This window comes from Martes martes (genome assembly GCF_963455335.1).
Source record: "Martes martes genome assembly, chromosome: 14".
NCBI classification, from domain to species: domain Eukaryota; kingdom Metazoa; phylum Chordata; class Mammalia; order Carnivora; family Mustelidae; genus Martes; species Martes martes.
This window is the reverse complement of record NC_137902.1, coordinates 81,779,378-81,797,281: the sequence shown is the minus strand read 5'-3', so window position 1 is coordinate 81,797,281 and position 17,904 is coordinate 81,779,378. Positions and strand designations below refer to the sequence as shown.

The 17,904-nt window shown below is 55.4% G+C and overlaps 1 protein-coding gene across 3 annotated transcripts in view; it reads right to left on the bottom strand.

Moving 5' to 3' along the window:
• CAPN9 (calpain 9) overlaps positions 1 to 17,507 on the bottom strand; it is a gene marked incomplete at its 5' end in the record, with an annotated part of 38,167 nt that extends 20,660 nt beyond the window's left edge. For 2 of the 3 annotated variants that reach the window (XM_080823515.1, XM_080823516.1), the window contains 6 exons: positions 1,579 to 1,662; positions 2,696 to 2,864; positions 6,574 to 6,707; positions 8,103 to 8,221; positions 11,567 to 11,636; positions 17,295 to 17,507. In XM_080823515.1, the coding sequence (XP_080679641.1) occupies positions 1,579 to 1,662; positions 2,696 to 2,864; positions 6,574 to 6,707; positions 8,103 to 8,221; positions 11,567 to 11,636; positions 17,295 to 17,507 (789 nt within the window). The remainder of the gene's footprint in view (positions 1 to 1,578; positions 1,663 to 2,695; positions 2,865 to 6,573; positions 6,708 to 8,102; positions 8,222 to 11,566; positions 11,637 to 17,294) is intronic. The other variant, XM_080823517.1, reaches the window with a different exon arrangement.
• Positions 17,508 to 17,904: the final 397 nt, after the last annotated feature.

Here is a 17,904-nt window from a genome sequence, read left to right as displayed (position 1 = left end):
AATAAATAAACTTAAAAAAAAAATCACATGCCGGGACACCTGGGTGGCTCAATCGGCTCAATCAGCAGCTGCCTTTGGCTCAGGTCGGGATCCTAGGGTCCTGGGATCGAGCCCTGCGTCTGGCTCCCTCCCTCTCCCTCTGCCTGCTGCTCTGCCAACTTATGCTCTCTCTTGATCTCTCTCTCAAATAAATAAATAAATATATCTTTTAAAAAATAAATAAAAATTAGAAAAATGAAAAAATCACATGCCTCCTCAAGAGAGTGGTTGGCAAAGCATTGTGGACAGGGAAGGAGGGGGAAAGGAGCCTGTGCCGATGGTTCGATTCTAGAGAATCCCACTTCATCCGCCGCCCCGAAGCCTCCGCTCACAGTCTGCTGACAGGGAGGCAGGACAGGCTTCCTCCCGCACTCCCTGCTCCCCCTTCCTCTGGACTGTGTGACTCAAAATGGGAGCAGCGACAGGAGAGACCAGAGGGGCTGGGCTTTCTACAGACCCGGGTCTGAGACCTGTCCACAGAAGCACGAAGGAGGCCTTTGGACTTTGCCGAACTTGAACCCGAACCACCGTGGCCCGTGGCCTCTTCTCCTTCTCTTCCACGTCATCCCCTTCCCTTCTCTTTCCCACACGTCCCTTCAGGAGCTCTTGTCCCGACGAAGCACCCCCTAGAAGTCAGAGGGGAGCTGTGCGGGGTCTAGGAGCCCCTGGAATCAGTTCCACCCTGGGCTACAGCTGCAGAAAATGGGATTTTTGATGGTTATTATTATGATTTTTTTATTATGTTCGGTTAGCCAACATATAGTACTGGATGGTTATTTTTATGTCTACTTGACTTGGCCGCTGGTGCCCAGACATTTGGTCATGCACCATTTCGGGTGTGTCTGTGAGGGCATTTCCAGATGAGATTAGCCTTTGGATTGGGAGACTGAGTAAGGCAGAGGGCCCTCCCCCATGCAGGTGGGCCTCGTCTGATCAGTTGAAGACCTGAATAGGGCTAGAGAAGGTGAGCGAAGGGAGAATTCACTCTCTGTCTGACTGCTGAGCTGGGACTTTGGTCCTCTTCTTCTCTCAGACTGGGACTTGTACCATTGGCTCTCCTGGTTCTCAGGCTTTTGGACTTGGACAGGAAGACCCCCGCCAGATGGCGGATCGTGGGATTTCTCAGACTCCATAATCATGGGAGCCAATTCCTCATTCCCTATTTGTCATCTATCGATCTATCATCTATCATCTATCGTCTATCGTCTATCTGTCTATCATCTATTGATATCTTGTTGGTTCTGTTTCTCTAGAGAACTCCAACTACTACAGGACTGAATTAGGGAAGAAAAAAAAGAAAAGAAAAGAAAAGAAAAAACAAAGCCCAACACTCTCACACTAAGCCAGGTGGGTACAGTGTGCTTCTCTCTCTCTCTCTCCTGTTTTGCTCTTTTCGTTTCCAGCCTGCCTACTTTACATGAGACCTTCTCTAAAACGTCTGAAGGTGTGGCTTAAACTGTGATGCCCTAAGTCAGTGTGAGGGACCAGCACCGCCAAGCATGTTCCTGTACCCTATCCACAGGGGTTCACGTCGCCTACCTGGTCAATTCCTGTCACACTGTACGCATGGCCCTTAATGAGGCCAAAAGGAGTCCGGGCTTCAGATTCTGCAGCATTTCTGATCTAAAATGTGAAAAAAAAAAAGCAGTGTTGGACCCATTGGGTAAGTCAAGCCTTCCCTACCTGCCCAGACCCGAGCCCCGTGCCTGGCCCTGCCTCTTCCGCTCCCCCAGTTGAGAGCCATGTGCCTGACACGTATCAGGTAGGTACACAGGACACCCCGAAGATGGTTAGCAGTGACATGCAGCAGTTCCCATGCTCTTCCCAGGGTGAGGAAGGCCCTCATTCTTGGCTCAGACTCCAGCGAAAAGTTCACTTTTTTGCTCCCAAACCCAGCAATTTGATCCCACCCCTCACATGTAGCCCAACACAAGATAGAAGTACGACCTCATACACCAAAGAGAGGATAAGAACCGTTTAAAAGTGTCACATACAACTCTATCACAAACTTGAAAACACAGAGGGAACACAGAGGAAAGAGATAACTTAGTAGCGAGGAAGACATTCCCAAGGTTAACCCAAGAGGAAACAGAACTCAAATGGGTTCTAAAAACTGGATAGAATAACATTATGTGTGTGTGTGTGTGTGTGTGTGTGTGTGTGTGTTGGCTTGCATAAAGACATTAGAAAAATCCTGTTAGATCCCTCTCTACTGATATGAATGATTTAATGCTATAGGAAGTAGTTAAAAAAAAAAGTTTCAGAAAAGTATAGAGTAAGAGTCCATTTAGTCAACTCAAACCAGACTTCTCCTGTGGTTGTGTAGTTAGGCGCATGCCTGTTTGTCCCCGTAAGGAGGTGGGGTGTGACGGGCACACAGTGGGTGTCCCAGGGCTGGGACTTGGGCAGGGACATCGAAGTCTGCCTTTACGGATCTCGGGATCGTTCTGCCTGATATGGTAAGTGTGCCCTAACTTTGTAATTTGGAAAACATTAAGTTAAAATTTTGTTTTAAGGATCATAAATAAACACTGACACATCCCCACCCCCACTCCCTGGAAGTCATGGTCCTCCTCTCGCCAGGACCAGGGCACCTGCTGGTCTGCAGCCCGAGGACCCCGCGCCGGGAACGGGTACAAGCCAAGGAAGGACTTACGTCAATGGAGCAGCCCACTAGAGAGCCCCTCTTCAAGGCCTTCTCTAGAATCTCGTAGAAGTTCTCTGGAGCCTCTTTCGTTGCAAAGGTCTCTGCTACACCCCCGGTGAAGTCTTCCATGGCCTCGATGGTGCTGCCGCCCTTCAGAGCCTCGTAGCTGCCGTTCAGCCTGTCAGGGGGGCAAGGAAGCAGGGACCTTGCTGCAGGGAACAAGGAAGGCCACCAGGTGGCGCCCCTTGGCCAGAGTTTTTCTAACTTTTTTTTTTTTTTTAAAGATTTTATTTATTTGACCGACAGAGATCATAGGTATGCAGAGAGTCAGGCAGAGAGAGAGGGAAGCAGGCTCCCTGCTGAGCAGAGAGCCCGATGGGGGCTCGATCCCAGGACCCTGGGATCACGACCTGAGCCGAAGGCAGAGGCTTAACCCTCTGAGCCCCCCAGGTGCCCCTCTTCTAAGAACCATCCTCCGCTGGCCTTGCTCTGGACTGGGTGTTGTGGAAGGGAGATGGGAGGCGGGGATGCAGCTTTCCATGCAGCTCCGAGGATCCTGGGCTCTCTGTGAGGCAGGCAGGGCGGTGTGGTGGTAAAGACTCTGGTCCCTGACTGGCCACGGGGTCAAGGGATGAATCCGCCACTTACAGACGGAGGGCTCCGGGGACAACTCCCTTCCCCAGGCCTTCAGATTCCAAAGCTACAAAACGGGGGTGATGCGTGTATGCTCCCTCCCAGGACGGCTGTGAGGTTTGAATGGGGCTCCCTCTCTCTCCCTCCCTCCTTCTCCCTCATCTTACACGCAACAGGGAACAGGACTTGACCATGAGGGTGTTAGTTATACACAGAGTGAGAAAAGGTGAGGATCTTTCTCTTCCTTTCTGGCCTCACGTGTTCCCAAACACACACACACACACACACACACACACACACACACACACACACATTCTGGATTGAATTAAAAAATAAACTTTTCCATTTAGAACAGTTTCAGATTTATAAAAAACGTCTGTAAATAGTAGAGTTCCTGTATACCCCTCCCCCAATTTCCCCCAGTGTTAACATTTTACATCAGTGTGGGTACACCTGCTACAGTGACGAACCCACACATTATTATTATTAAAGTCCCTACTTTCTTCTTACGTCCTTACTTTTTACCTCATATGTTCTGTCTGAGATCCTACCGGGATATCACATCACATTCAGTCCTCACGTCTCCTGAGCCTCCTCTTGGCTGTGACAGTGTCTCACACTTGCCTTGTTCTCCACGACCTCGGCAATTCTGAGGAATACTGTCTGGTGTTTTGTAGAATGTCTCTCGACTGGGATCTGTCCGCTGTTTTTCTATCGATTAGACGGGGGTTAAGGGTGTGGGGGAGGAAGACCAGAGGAGTAGCATGTCCCTCTCATCACGTTGCATCCAGGGTCCATACTGTCGTCATGACTCACCGCTGTCGACGGTGCCTTGACCACCTGGGGGAGGTCATGTCCCTTAGGTTTCTCCGTAGTTACGCTCCTTCCCCCGTCCACGCTGTCCTCTTTGGCAGGACACCATTATGTTCAGTCCTCCCTTAAGGAGCAAGGGGTTTTTCTCCACCTTTAATTACTTGTAATTCTTCTATGTGGAAGATTTATTCTTTTCCGCAATTTATATATTCAGTCATTTATATCAGTATGGACCCCTGGATAACTACTTTGTACTTTGGTTTGGAATCTAGTGCTACTTTGTTCATGTTATTACCAACCACTGTCCCAGCTTTGGCTACTTTCAGCCTCTTCAGCTTGCTCCTGCGTCCCTTGGACATAACCCTACCAGTGAGTGTTTGATCTCCAGGGATCCTTTTACCGAATTCCCTTTATTGGAACAGGGGTATTAGACACCAAGACCCGCGAAGTAGGGGTGCTTGTTCCTGTGGGGTTGCTATTCTTTCTGGGCCTCTCTGCTGACGAAGTGGGGAGATGATGTGTGTACCTGACCCAGGATATATACACGGATCCATCTGGAAGCATCTCTACTAAACAAAACGTGAGTACAGCCTGAGTCTCCAGCCCGGACCCACGACCATAGGCAACATTCTAGCCTAGCCTCCTCCCCTTGCTTCTCTGTAACCTCCTCTCCAACAGTGAGAAACCTGGCTCCACCACATGCCCTCCGCCTCTTTAATTGGTATATACGTATAATGGTATCAGAATTGTCATCCTTGCCCCTTCGAGAAGCAACTTAATCAGCCTGAGTAAAAAGCTCACGTATGATTCCTTTTGCTTTTAGTCTTACAAACCCCATTCATACCCACATCATTCAGGTCAGCTCCTTTTCCTCCTACCCCTGCAATGAGTTTGTTGCATAAATTTGCAGTACACTTAGATGAAAAGCATGGTCTGCATTTCATCCTGGGATTCCTCATCCTTCTCAATGATTTTTAAAACCTCGTGTACTGGGGTGTCTGGGTGGCTCAGTGGTTAAATCCTCTGCCTTTGGCTCGGCTCGTGGTCTTGGGGTCCTGAGATCGAGCCCTGCATCAGGCTCTCTGCTCAGCAGGGAGCCTGCTTCCTCCTCTCTCTCTGCCTGCCTCTCTGCCTGCTTGTGATCTCTGTCTGTAAAAAAAAAAACCCCAAAACTTCATGTATTAAAGCTTCATTCTTTGTGCGGTAGTAAAGTTTCATGGGTTTGATAGATGAATGGTGCATTCATGATTACAGTATCGTATGGAATAGCTTTGCCACCCTAAAAATGATCCCTTGTTCTCCACATTTTCACCCCTATCTCTGTCCCTCCCTCCTCCTGAACCCCTGGCAACCACTGATCTTTTTACTGTCTCCATAGTTTTGCCTCTTCCAGAAGGTCATAGGATTGGGATCATACGGTATGCACGTAGCCTTTTCAGATTGGCTTCTTTCACTTAACAATATGCATTTAAGATTCATCCATTTCTTTTCAGGGCGTGATGGCTCATTTTTTAAAATCACTAAATAATGTCCCATTGCCTGGAGGTACCACTATTCGCTTATCCATTCATCTTGAAGGACATCCGGGTTGTTTCCAGCTTTTGGCCATAATGAATAATACACAATAAACATCCGCGTGCAGGTTTTTGTGTGGACATAAGTCTTTATCCAAAGCACAACTACTCTTGCAGTGCCTCGCTCTGAAGAAGGGTTTCCCATGGCCTGAAGATCCAGGATCAACCCAAGAGGAACTCTCAGGGGAACTCTGCTGTCCGCTGAGCTCAGAGCGCGGGCTGCTGTGGCTGTTTGCTGACAAGTTGACGGGCTGGAAATCAAGGATGCTGGAGGGACCCAAGGTCATCCGGGAGGTGATTGAAGATGACTGTTTGGATTCCACTTACCTTCCTCAGCTCATCAAACCCACAGAGACGGAAATCAGCAGGGTGGTTGCCAGGGGTGGGGTGTGGGGGAGGGAGAGCAGGAGTTGGGTGGGTGCAGAGTTTCAGTTTTGCAAGTTCTAGAGGCAGGCGCTAGTGATGGTTGCAGGACGTCATGTCACCGAGCTGTATGCTTACAAATGATTAAAATGGTACCTTTTACCACAGCCCAGATGTTCGAGCTACGGCGGTGCTTGGTGGGAAGTTGGGAGAGTCAAGCTCTGTTAACCCACCCAGATTTTCCTCCGCCTACACTCCCAGCTCCCGGCACAGGAGGGACGTGTGTCACCGCTGTGCCCAAAGACAGGCCCGGCGAGGCCATGACACGAAAACTGTCCAGGCCACTCCTTTTCCACCTCCGACCCTGACCAAGCCCCAGGCGGGTAGGTGCCCCTGGGCCACACCTGTCTACCTGTGTCCCTGCTCCCTTGAAGCTCCCTGATAAGGCCCCGGGAGTGGAGACCTGCTTCCCAGACAGGGCCTGCCTGTGCGGGGGGCACTCACTTGGCGTAGGCTTTCTCCAGCAAGGCGCTCCAGAACTCTCGGTGGTCGGCAGAGTGGAGGAAGACCAGGCGGTCCCTGAAGGTGGGCAGCCGGTCGTCGACGACCACGTCCAGCCACTCGCTGTGCTGCCAGAACTGTCGGCCAAATCACGGGGCTGAGTTCCAGGGGAGGCCATCGCACCCGTAAAGCCTTGTCCCTTGTCCCTTTCTTCTGGGGATAAATCTCACACGGCTTCCATGATGGGGCCACCCAGACTGTGGCCACCGAGCCACGGGCTGAGCCTCCCGCCCGCCACGGACACGGGCTTGAAGACCCTGTGTCGACCCACCAATGCCACGGGCCGATGGGACAGGGTCCCCCGTGGACACTGCGGGGTGGGCTCGTTAGCTCTTTGCTCTCCTGAGGGAGGGGCGGGCCGTGGGCTTGTTCTGCGCTTGCAACAGCGCGGTTCTCTACACCCTCCCGCTGACCAGCGGCCGGGCTCTTAGCTGTCCCTTCATCTTCCGTTTCCTCCTTTTTTTTTTTTCTTTAGACATCTAATTTATTTATTTGACAGAGAGAGAGAGAGAGGCTGTGACGGGGCAAGAGAACACGTGTGCCAGGCGTGCAGACACGAGGTAAGTGTGTGTGCATAGATGTGTGTGTGCGTGTGTGCGTGCACATGTTGTGTGCCCACGTCCCTGTGTGCATGTGCTCACACGCATGTGCGCATATTCGCGTGCATGCACGCACGTGTGTATGAGTGTGTGCGTGTATCTGTGTGCGTGTGTGTGTGCATGTGTGTGTGCGTTCCTTCTCATTCAGTTGGCCTGAGAGAGACGCTGAGGTAAGAAGAAAGAGAAAGTAGGAAGAGGGGAACAGATACAGGGGTTCTGGGAGCTGCTGATTTCCAGCTTGGTGGGAACATTCCGAGCCCCAGTCAGACCAGACCACCCAGCGTCTGGCCGAGGTTGTGCACGTTTGAAGGAATATTTCCTGGGCTCCCAGCAACGGGCCCTAAGGGTTATGCTGGGAGGCCGCACGGCATGGGGCACTACCACCGGCCCCCGCTGGGCTCCCCCGTGGGAGCGTCACCCTCCCAGCAAGGGTCACTTCAGGCTTTCTCGGGGGCATTTGAGACTTCGGGTCCCGCGCACGCACTGCGGGGGTAGGCGCTCATGGCCTCGGGGCTTCCCGGAGCAGGTGCAGAGTTGGGGCTGGCCTTCTGGGGCGAGCTGGCTCAAGGGATCTTAGCGATGGCCCGGCCCGCTGAGCTGACCTCCTCGCACACTCACACCTGCGCTGCGGCTGAGGACAGGAGAGACGCGGAGAGGGGGGCCTCACTCCTGACGCCCCGATTCCCAGACGTCAGCGTGTGACGGATGGGTCCCCGACGGCACCTGTGCCGTCCTTCTCGTGCGTTTGGAGGCGACCCCATGACACCGCATAGTTTGGGTTGTTCCTTCCAGGATGACCAGGCAGCTGAAGAGGCCCCTGGCATCGTGCTGGGTCCCAGAGAGCTAACGCCCCAGGCCGAGGCTCCCTCTTACCTGGAAGTGGAATATCCCGGCGTAACCGGGTCCAAAGCTTTGGTCCTGGGGGAGGACCCGCGCCAGAGCTTTCTCGTTCAGCGTCAGGGAGGCGATGGCAGCTAATAGCCAGCAGTCGCCTGCAGAAGGAAAGCCACCCGTCACGGTTTTCATTGCCGATTCACTGTGAATGGAAAATTCTATGCTGGGATGGGGTGGGGCGTTCCAGAGGTGGCTACATCTTTTCCACATTTAGGAAAACGGACGGGATACCAGCAAATACGTCTGCCTCCCCTTCGGCCTCCCTTGCTGGCTCTCGCCGTGCCGGGTTTACCACGCCCAGCTGTCGTGGTCCGGGGCTTTCAGACGTTGGCTCTGTGCTCTTCCAGAGGCTTCCCCGCCACAGGGCCGAGGCTGCAGACCTCGGCACCAGCGGGAGCGCTGCAGCCCGAGAACCCGGGGGTCCCCGTGGGGTCGGGGAGTGAGTGCGTTTCTGGGACGGATGCCTCCCCAGAGCACAGACTCAGCCCAGTCAGAAGTGAGAGCAGCTTTGGTTACCTCTCATGTTCAAGGTCTGCCGGTTTCTGCAGCCGTGACCTCCCGCTGACACACAGAGAGGACAACTCCAAAGGGAAGCCAGACAGCAGACGGCCCTTCCTCTGGGCTGTGCCAGCGTCTGGGACGCATCCCCTCGCCCTCCCTGAGGCTGGGACGGGCGCCTTTTGTCACGGCTGTCCCCGAGCTCCGTGCAAGCACCCATCTACCCAACGGGAACTCTCTGCTTCATCCCAAATCCCTTGGTTGGCAGTTGGCAACCCCACCATCATTGGAATTCAAGACCCGGCACGCTCAGTGCGGCTTCCTTGGGGCTCCCATTTCTGGAAAATACCATAGAGCCCACGAGCCCTGTCTGATTGTTGTGCACAGGCAAGAGGGACTTGCAGAGGGCCTAGCATCAGGAAAGCGACTCACAGGGTCGCCCTGCTTCTGGCTTTCCCTAGGGTGTCGACAATGGGGCACATGCCGCTGGTTCCTCAGGCGTCCACTGCTCTTAGTTAATGAGCAGTGATGCGGAGATGCTAATGAGAAAGGACCCAGAATCTTCCAGGATCATTTGTTCAGCAAACTTCACGGAGTGCCTCCCGGGTGCCAGGGGGGCGGTCTCTGCTCTCAGCTCTGGGGTGGTCCTGGCGGGCCAGAGTCTGGGGGGGGCGGGGGCCTGCTATGGGCTGACGTCTTCCCCGCCCTCCAAGTTATAGCTTGGCTCAATGTAGGAAAATGCGTTTCTTTTCCTAGAGTGCAGCAGCTCAGATCTATTCAGCCCGGAATGCTCTGAGCTTTTGAAGGGGGGGTTCAGAAGCCGGTGCTATTCATGCGATGTAAAGCAAAGGGAAAAAACGCAACAACAAAGCAATATTGCTTTATCTCTCTGCTGGGCCCGTAGGGATGCATGGCATCGGTCATATCAGTGCTATGCCCAGAAGAGGGTTCCCTCTGAAGGTCAGTTCGTTGGGCAGCCGGGTGGGCACTCAGGGAGCTGACAGTTAGCAGGGAGGGGCCGGTCATCGTGTTGGTGGTGTTCTAGCTCTGACTTGGGGTGTCAGGCTCACAGCCCTTCATTTTATTTCCACCCTTCATAGTTTAAATGGATGTTATGTACGATATTTGGAAGTAATAAAAATGTTACAAAGTGGGGCCCCTGGGTGGCTCAGTTGGTTAAGCGTCTGCCTCCGGCTCAGGTCATGATCTTGGGGTCCTGGGATCGAGCCCCACGTTGGGCTCCCTGCTCAGCAGCGAGTCAACTTCTCTCTCTCCCTCTGCCCCCACCCCTGTTCACGCTCTCTCTGTCTCTCAAATCAATAAATAAAATCTTTTTTTTAAAGTGTTGCAAAATAATAGTTATAATCAACAGGAACTAAGGTTAAATATGCAGTTGCAATTCCAAATAGACATTTGCACTCATGCCACAGACCAAAACATTGAAACACAAAGAGCCTATACAACGCCTTTCTATCGAATAGCAACATAGGGAGGGGAGGGGGGCAGTGAGGGGAGGCAGAGGAAGAGTCTGCAGGGAGAGATGAGAGAGGAGATGAGGAAGAGGCGGGCAGAGTCTCCCCGAGCAGGCTTACCCCCAGCAAATGAAGACCAATCCGAATGCAATTTTTCCCAAAAGGTCTAGGTCATAGCTGGGCTGTGTAATTCTATCATCTGTGTACAGCTGACCCTTGAGTGACATGGGGGGAGGGGCGCTGACCCCACACCCCGACCCAGCGCACAGTCAGAAACCCATGTATAACTTCTGACTCCCCCGAAACTCGGCAGCCAGTAGCCTGCTGTTGACCCGAGTCCTTACCGAGAACATAAATAGTCCATTAACACGTATCCTGTGAGTTCTCTGTATTCTGTACTGCGTTCCCACGATAGGAATGCAACGAAAAGACAATGTTAGTGAGACCATCATAAGGAAGAGAAAATCCATGGATGGTAAGATGCTGTGTTATCAAAAAAAAAAAAAAAATCCATGTATAAGTGGACCCATGTTGTTTGAGGGTCAGCTGTACCACGGATCTATCCATGGATCGATCCTCAACTATCGTCACTCTTGGTCTGTGCCTCTGGCTTTCTGTGTTCGGCGTGGCTGGTTGGTGAGCGTGGGGGCTCCAGTAGGACCCGCTGCAACCGTTAGACCCCAGTGGAAACTCAGCTGTAGGCCGGGCCTCACAAGCTTGCCGCTCTGCTGGTGGTTTTTTTTTAATTTTTAGGAGGTTTTTTTGTTTTGTTTTGTTTGTTTGTTTGTTCGTTTGTTTTTTTCCCCGCAGAATAAAGATAGACTCGGTCCAATTTTGGACTAAATCTGACATGCCAGACCCACTTAAACAGACTCGGGGGGGGCACTCTCAAGGCCTATTTTAGGAAGGAGACTGTGAAGCTCCCCGACGGGGGATCCCCCAAAGCCTGAGCCCCCCGGAGGGCAGGGTGGCATAATGGTTTAGAGCAGGTTCAGATCCTGACTCCTAGCTATCACTCCCATGACTGACGCTACTCAGCCTCCCTCTGCTTCGGTGTCTCCTCTGTCAAATCAGAAGGGTGACCGGGACGGTGACCTGGAGACCGAGCTAATGCATGCGAGTATGAGCCGCGTCATGGTGCAGGGAGCCGGACCAGCGCTGCGGGGTCGCTCTGTTCTCTGTGAACCGAGCCCCACGCTGCAGGCGTGTCTGCCCCCAGGGGCCCAAGAGCGCAAGGAGCCTGGAGTCCAGGGGGATCCATCCGGGGAGCAGATGGGCAGACTGGGAGGGAGGACAGGAGGAAGCAGCGGGTGGTAGTGGGGACGTCCCCCCAGACCCTGTGCCCCTTGGGCTTCCGGGGGGGGTCCCATGCTGCTCTTGCCGTGGGGGGAACCCCCCACCCCCGAGGTCCTGCTGACCCCCGGGGTGCTCGCTCCACCCACCCCGCTCCGTGCTCCTCCCCCTCGCACTCACCAAGCTCCCCCTGGCAGATATCGGTCCTGGTGGCTCCTCCGAGAATGAATTCTGGGTTTTTCACTATTTCCTGGAAGAACAAAGGCGTTCCTGTGATTGGAGTGTGTGATTGGAGCAGGCTCAGGGTCTCTTTCCTTTCTGGGAGCAGAGGGCTTTTTCCTGTATCTGATTCTTTTCCCGTGGGGGGTGCCACAGACCTGGGCCTGGCTCTGGTCGATCACCCCCTTGGGGGAGAGATCCTGCCTTCTGGGCAGCCCCTCCACACCAAACAAGCATCTCCTGCCATGCCCGGTTGCAAAGCAGGACCATGAACTGAAGATTCCCATTGCCGCTCAGGCCCTGGGCTAGCATTCAGGGCGGGGAGCGGGGGAGGGGAGGCCGTGCGGGGCGTGAGTTCGAATCCTGCTCGCCACTTGCAGGCGCTGTGCCCTCTGTAGGCTTCAAATTCCTCATCTTAAAATGAGGTAATACACACACCATGGAGCAGTGCCCGGAATCAAACACAAACTCATGCTCACCCACTCAGCTCCGTTCGTTTTTAAATTATGCATCGTGTGTATATGTACATACACGTGTGTTTATACATAGACATGTACATACACGTTACATAGTGGGAGATACATGCGTGTGTCTCGTGTTAACCTCAGTGCATTATACATATTTCATTCGATATTGCCCATACTTATATTATTATGTGTACACAATTACTTACAAATACTTATAGAGAGACATGCATAAAGCATTAACACAAAAGCATTTGAAAGTAATTATGTAAAATTCATATATTCTTTGCATTTCCCTGAGGCATGAGTCTCTGTTCCTGGCAGGGACTAAGGCAAAGAGTGAGAGAGAATCCCTGCCCTCCCGAGCGGCCGAGGGACTGGGGGACCAGACCATAGACACGTGTCCAGGCATCCAGGAACGGCAAGTACCAGGATGGAAAGTGACGGTGTGGGACGGGGGTTGGGTGAGCTGGAGCCGTCAGGGAGGGCCTCTTGGGGACGGGGCAGTTGAGTGGGGAGTCCTGAGAGGGTCAGGGGAGAGGAAACAATAAACCATCAGGCATGGAGGAAAGTTCTGGCAAACAGCGGATGTTTGGTCATTTAACAGGCTCCGAATGCAGGCGGAGTGAGAGGCCTTTCCCACCCCTTTCCAGAAACAAGACTGGAGGCAGAAATCCTTACCAGCACCTGGGTGGTGCCCCAGGGGACAGCTCTGCCCTGAATGGTCTTCCTCAATCACCCCGGGACCCTACTTCTCCTCTGGTCTCTGTCTCAAGGTATCAGCAGGAGGATGGCAATTTCTTTGCGGGAAGAAATTTTGTCTTAAGACGAAGAGCTAAAGGGTAAGATGATGGGGTTCTCTCTCTGCAGCCCCCGCGGTGGGGCCAGCCTTGTGGAGCGACGGCCGCCCCGAACGTCTGCCCGGAGAGCACTGTGGGGGCTTATTTGTGTTTCCAGTATTTCAGCAAAGTGGGCCAGGAGGATCTGTGAACCCTGCCATCGGCTCCCCATAAACCCAGATGTGACAAAGGTCCGACCGACACCCTGAGTGCCGGCTCCTCCAACCCGCCCTTAGCTCCAGGTGTCCGGGAGCCGTGTCACCGGGTGACCCTTGTCTCCAGAATGGCAGGCAGGGCGGTGGACGGTGATGTGGGCAGCTCCTCTGCGCCAGGCTCCCAGCGCGTGCAGACCCTTTCACACGGCGCTCTCCCAGTTCCTGGAGGCCCGTCCCCCGGGTGTTTGCAGGTGGCTCCGAGCCAGGCCAGTGGGAAGGTGCAAACCAGGAAAATGTGCAGGGGGCCTCCCTGATCCGCAGAGGGCTCTGGGCCTGCCATCTAGCTTCTCCAGGCTTGGTCTCCGTCTGTCACGTGAGACACAGACCACCTTCCTCTGCCTTGGACATTTGGGGTCCAGTGCACAATGTGCATTGAAGCCCCTGCCCCCAGAGGCCCGCCCGGAGCTCCCACAGCAGCCAGCCCCTATCAGCAGAGCGTAGTAGGGCCCTAGCCAGCCAAACTCCCACTGCCACGGCCCCCATCCCTGTTGCGGACGGAAGGTGGAGTCTGGAGGCTGGCAGATCCTGCCCAGCGGGCTGTGCAGACGCCGGGCCTCCCGGAGGCCAGATGGGCTGTGGGCGAGGAGACACCCCCCACTGCTGCCCCCCATCCCTCCCCTGCCTTCAGCTGGCCCAGCCCGCCAACGGCACCAACTGTGCCCACAGCTGCCACCGCCTCTCCGCTCCACCTCGCAGCTAGCTGCTCTCGCCCAGGAGAGTTTCATCCCATTGACTCCAACTGCGGACGGATGGAGAAAAGTGCAAAAGGAGAAAACCCGGAGACTCTCATCAAGTGAGCAGGAATTGGCTGTCGGGGCTGCAGGGGTGAGACAGCCCGAGGCGTGGTGGACACAGGGGTCTGGTGCTCCTGGGAGTGAGCGAACCCGTGTCCGGTTGCCGGGTTCCGCAAATGTGTGCGCGTGTGGCCGTGCAGGCCGACAGATGTGGGTCTCCCGCCCAGGGAGCGTGTGACTCCTGTAGGCAAGCACCTGTATGGTCCCCATGTCCGTCTTGCACACAGAGTGGTTCCTCGTGAATTCTGGATGCATTGCATGGGCGCCGGGGCCGTCCCGCATGTGTGGGGGGCCCAGAGGTACATTTGTTCTTACGAAATGCTGTTTGGGGGCTCGAGGATGAGGGTTCCCTGCTTCGGTCCTGTGACAGGAAGATCAGAGGTGTCTTGACAAACCTGGAGTGATTCCAGGCCAAGGACTAGTCGGCCTGGAAAGGTCCCTCTTGGGGCCTTTCTAACAAGTTAGGAGAGACTGGGGGGGGGGTGCTGTGAAGGCGCGTGGGGACCCGGGGGTGTCTCTGATGGCACAAGGGGAGTGGCAGGGTCGTCTCACACAGAGACGAGGTACAGGGTCGTCTCAGCCACAGGCCACCGTGTGCACAGACTGCCAGGGGGCCATCAGCCTGGGCTAGCCGGGCATGAGCGACTTCAGCAAGGAGCTCTCCCGGGTTTAGGCTGAGAAGTTAGGGAGGGAATTGCATAGAAGGAAGCAGAAGGATGCAGGCAGGCGGGGAGTTGAAGAGAAGAAGGTCAAAGGAGCTCTTAGCAGAGGAAGTCAGGTTGTGGGTCCGGAAGCCAGGCCCCCCCGGCTGGACTGCACCGTGGCTGTCTGGACCCCAGACCCACTCCTCCCCACTCCGACACATGCTCTTCCCATGAGGTTCACCTTCTCTCCCAGCAGAACCTGTCGCCCCACCCCCACTGCAGGCCCCCACGGTCTCCCCTCAGTGCACACCTTGCCCTGGGCTTCCTGGAGGGTGAGCCAGGGGCCCGGTGCCCTCTGCTGTTCCCTTGACTTTTCGGATCCGGCTGCTCCGGTGCTCACTCCCCGGCCCGGGAGCACAGCTGTGTTTGACAAGAAGGTGGTGCTGCGGGAGGGCACCCCGCCCCAGGGTCCCACTGGGCAGCTCCGCACTTGCTGCCGGAACAGGCAAACCCTGGTGCCGAGAAGATAAGCAAACAGCACCCAAGCCCCAGAGGCCTTCTGGAGGGACACTGGCAACTCGTACCCCCAGGGACCCCAGACCCCGTCCTGCAGGAGGAATTCAATCCTCACCCCCATCCGCCTCCCGCTCCCGAGTTCACACACGTCTGTAAGAAGTCTGCAGGACGCCTAGCCCTCAGATTGCAAACAGATAGGTGTGTTTCTGGGAATGAGGACAGAAGGGACCGTCTCAGGGGCACGCAAAGGGACAGGCAGGACGGTTCCGAGAATGAGTCCGTAGGAAGGACGGCAACAGCAGACCCGAGTTAAGGTAAACACGGAAACCATTTTGCCCTTGGCTGTGGGTGGAGGGGCGCGAGTGGATGGTGGCCTCACCCGTCCTTTGGTGCAGCCCCGAGAGAAATCGGTAGTGGGGAGGACAACCTCCTAGAGCTGAGATCTGGGACTCTGGACTCCCTCGGGGGCCCCGGGGCCCTCGCTCCACTGCACGAGTGGGAACGGCGGCATTGTTCACGCTGGCCTGTGTGCACACAGCTTTTCTGTAGGAGAAATCCCAGCTTTGGCAAGAAGGGGAGTGGCGCGCGGCAGCGGAATTACACGTGAAGCCAGGGGGTGGCAGTGCAGACCGCAAGGCGGGCGCCCTCCTCCCCCCGGGAGGGGCCGGTGTCTGGTTACCATTAGAGCAGTAGCGACCACGGTCACGGGCACTTACTTACAGGCTCTTTTCTGCCTGCTCTACACGTTAACAAAGTAATCCTTGCAACAGCCCTGCAGGGAGGCAGCATTATGACCCCCGTTTTGTGGAAGAGGAAAGTGAGGCTGTGGGAGGCGCGTGGCTCGGACCCCCCCAGCAGTGGGGAAGGGCTTGGCGCGTTCCCTCTGTTGGGGGTGCTGAAAAAGCTACCTCTTCCAAGGTCATGGCTTTCAGGTGTACCGCATCCTATGAGGGGCACAGACACAGGTGTCGCTGTTACCCCGACATGAGATGACTCTGAGGGTCCATCCCAGCTCCAGAGCACCCCATGCAGCTGGCTGAGGACTTTATGGGACCATTTAGGGACCGTTTAAGATAGCCCAGAGCCTCCTCTGCCCACTCCTGCTCCCCGTGGGGCTGCAGGTGTTGATCCTGACAGCGTCCGTGCTGAACAGATACACGTCCTTACGGGCACTGCTTGCACGGGCTCCGGAGAGGAGGTCATGTAGCCATTGGTGGCATTGCTCTGGGTGACACCTGTCATAGCAATCATGCCATCAGCTGCCACCTGCTGCAGACGGCTGCTGAACACTGGGTCTATGCTGGTCATTACTGTTCCCGCTTCACCGGGGAGGGGACTGAGGCTCAGAGAAGTGAAACGCCAGGACCACCGTCGAGGGACAAATCCGTGGCAGGGTGGGACCGGCACTCAGGGGCTCACCTTTCGTCCAGCCCTCTTTGCACTCTCCTTGTCCATAGCAACCTGCCCTAGGATCCCGCCCGGAAGGTGTCCCCACCTGGAAGGAATGTCAGCCCGTGGCGCCTGGGGTGGGCGGAGGTCAAGGCCTGACTAATCCAGCACAGCAAATATTGACTCCCCCTGATGCCTGAGGACCGTCACCTCCAGACGGTTGGGGGTGGGGCAGCTTGAACGCTGGCTCCCTTCTGGGAAGGGGGATGTGTGGTTTGGGGAGAGAGGCCCTGCTTCCGAGTGTTCCATCTATCCCATGGGTCCTGAGCACTTGTTGCATGACTGTCCCTCCACGCTGAGCATATGGGCTGCAGGCAGAAGCTACGGGACGCCCCACGTGTATCCCAGCAGCCTCAGCACCTGGGGCAAGACTGCCTCCCACCCACCCTGCGTGTTTGCCTTCGGGTTCCCACGGAATGTGTCCCCTGAGACTTGTATCCCACTCACCGCTTAATGACAAGCCCCTCTCTGGCTCTGGGCCCCAGTCCTGGGCTCACGTCAGTGGGAGGCAGAGAGCTGGGGGTGGGGCGTAGCCAGACACCCTGGGCACGGCCTCGGAGCATCCCTGGCTTGCTGGTTGATGCCCCCCGCGTGCCATTCTCTCTGCAAACGGCACAGCATCTCGACAGGAAACCTGGCAGATGTGCGTGACAGATGTGTCTGTGTATAGCGCCCCTGCTTGGCCTTGCCTCTCCTTGCTCCTGTCTGCCATGTTGCTGAGCCCACGCCCCTGCCCGGCACCCCCCCACCTCTTCCTCTTGCACTCACCCCTGGCCGTTTCCACACGAAGGGGATCTGGGGCCTCTCGCTGTAGAAGAGAGAGGAGTTGTTGGCTGGGAAGTCTGCATCCTCAAAGAGGATGCCCTTCTGCACACACTCCTGCCTCAGTTGCTCGAAGCTCTGGCCGGAGGAGTGGGTGATGCGGGCATCCTCGGGAACCAGGTGCTTCTGGGGCCCTGGGGCCCGATAGAGGTAAGGCATGGCTGTTCCCCTGCTGGTGGGCTCCCGTCAACAATAGGTGGGAAGAAGCAAGATGAATGTGCCAGTCAGGAAGGAGCCGGCTCAGGGAAACCAGGGCTCAGTGGCCCTTGGCCTCTTCCTGTTTGCCTGGGAACCTCCCTGCCGAGGCTGAGATGAGGCACGCCCTGATGGCAAACTGTAGAGAGAGCTCTGCCCTCCCAGGGCGCCTGCAGACCCAGAGGGACCAGTCAGCCTGGGCCAATTCCAGGCAGAGGCGGCAAACTCTTCTTAATGCACTGGGGAGAGTCCGTGGGAGAGAGAGGATTGCTTTATGGGAAAAGAGAGCAAGAAACCAAATCGGTCTGGGAGGTGGCCGGCAGCATTTGCTTTGCGGGAGGAGAGTGTACTGTGTGGTCTT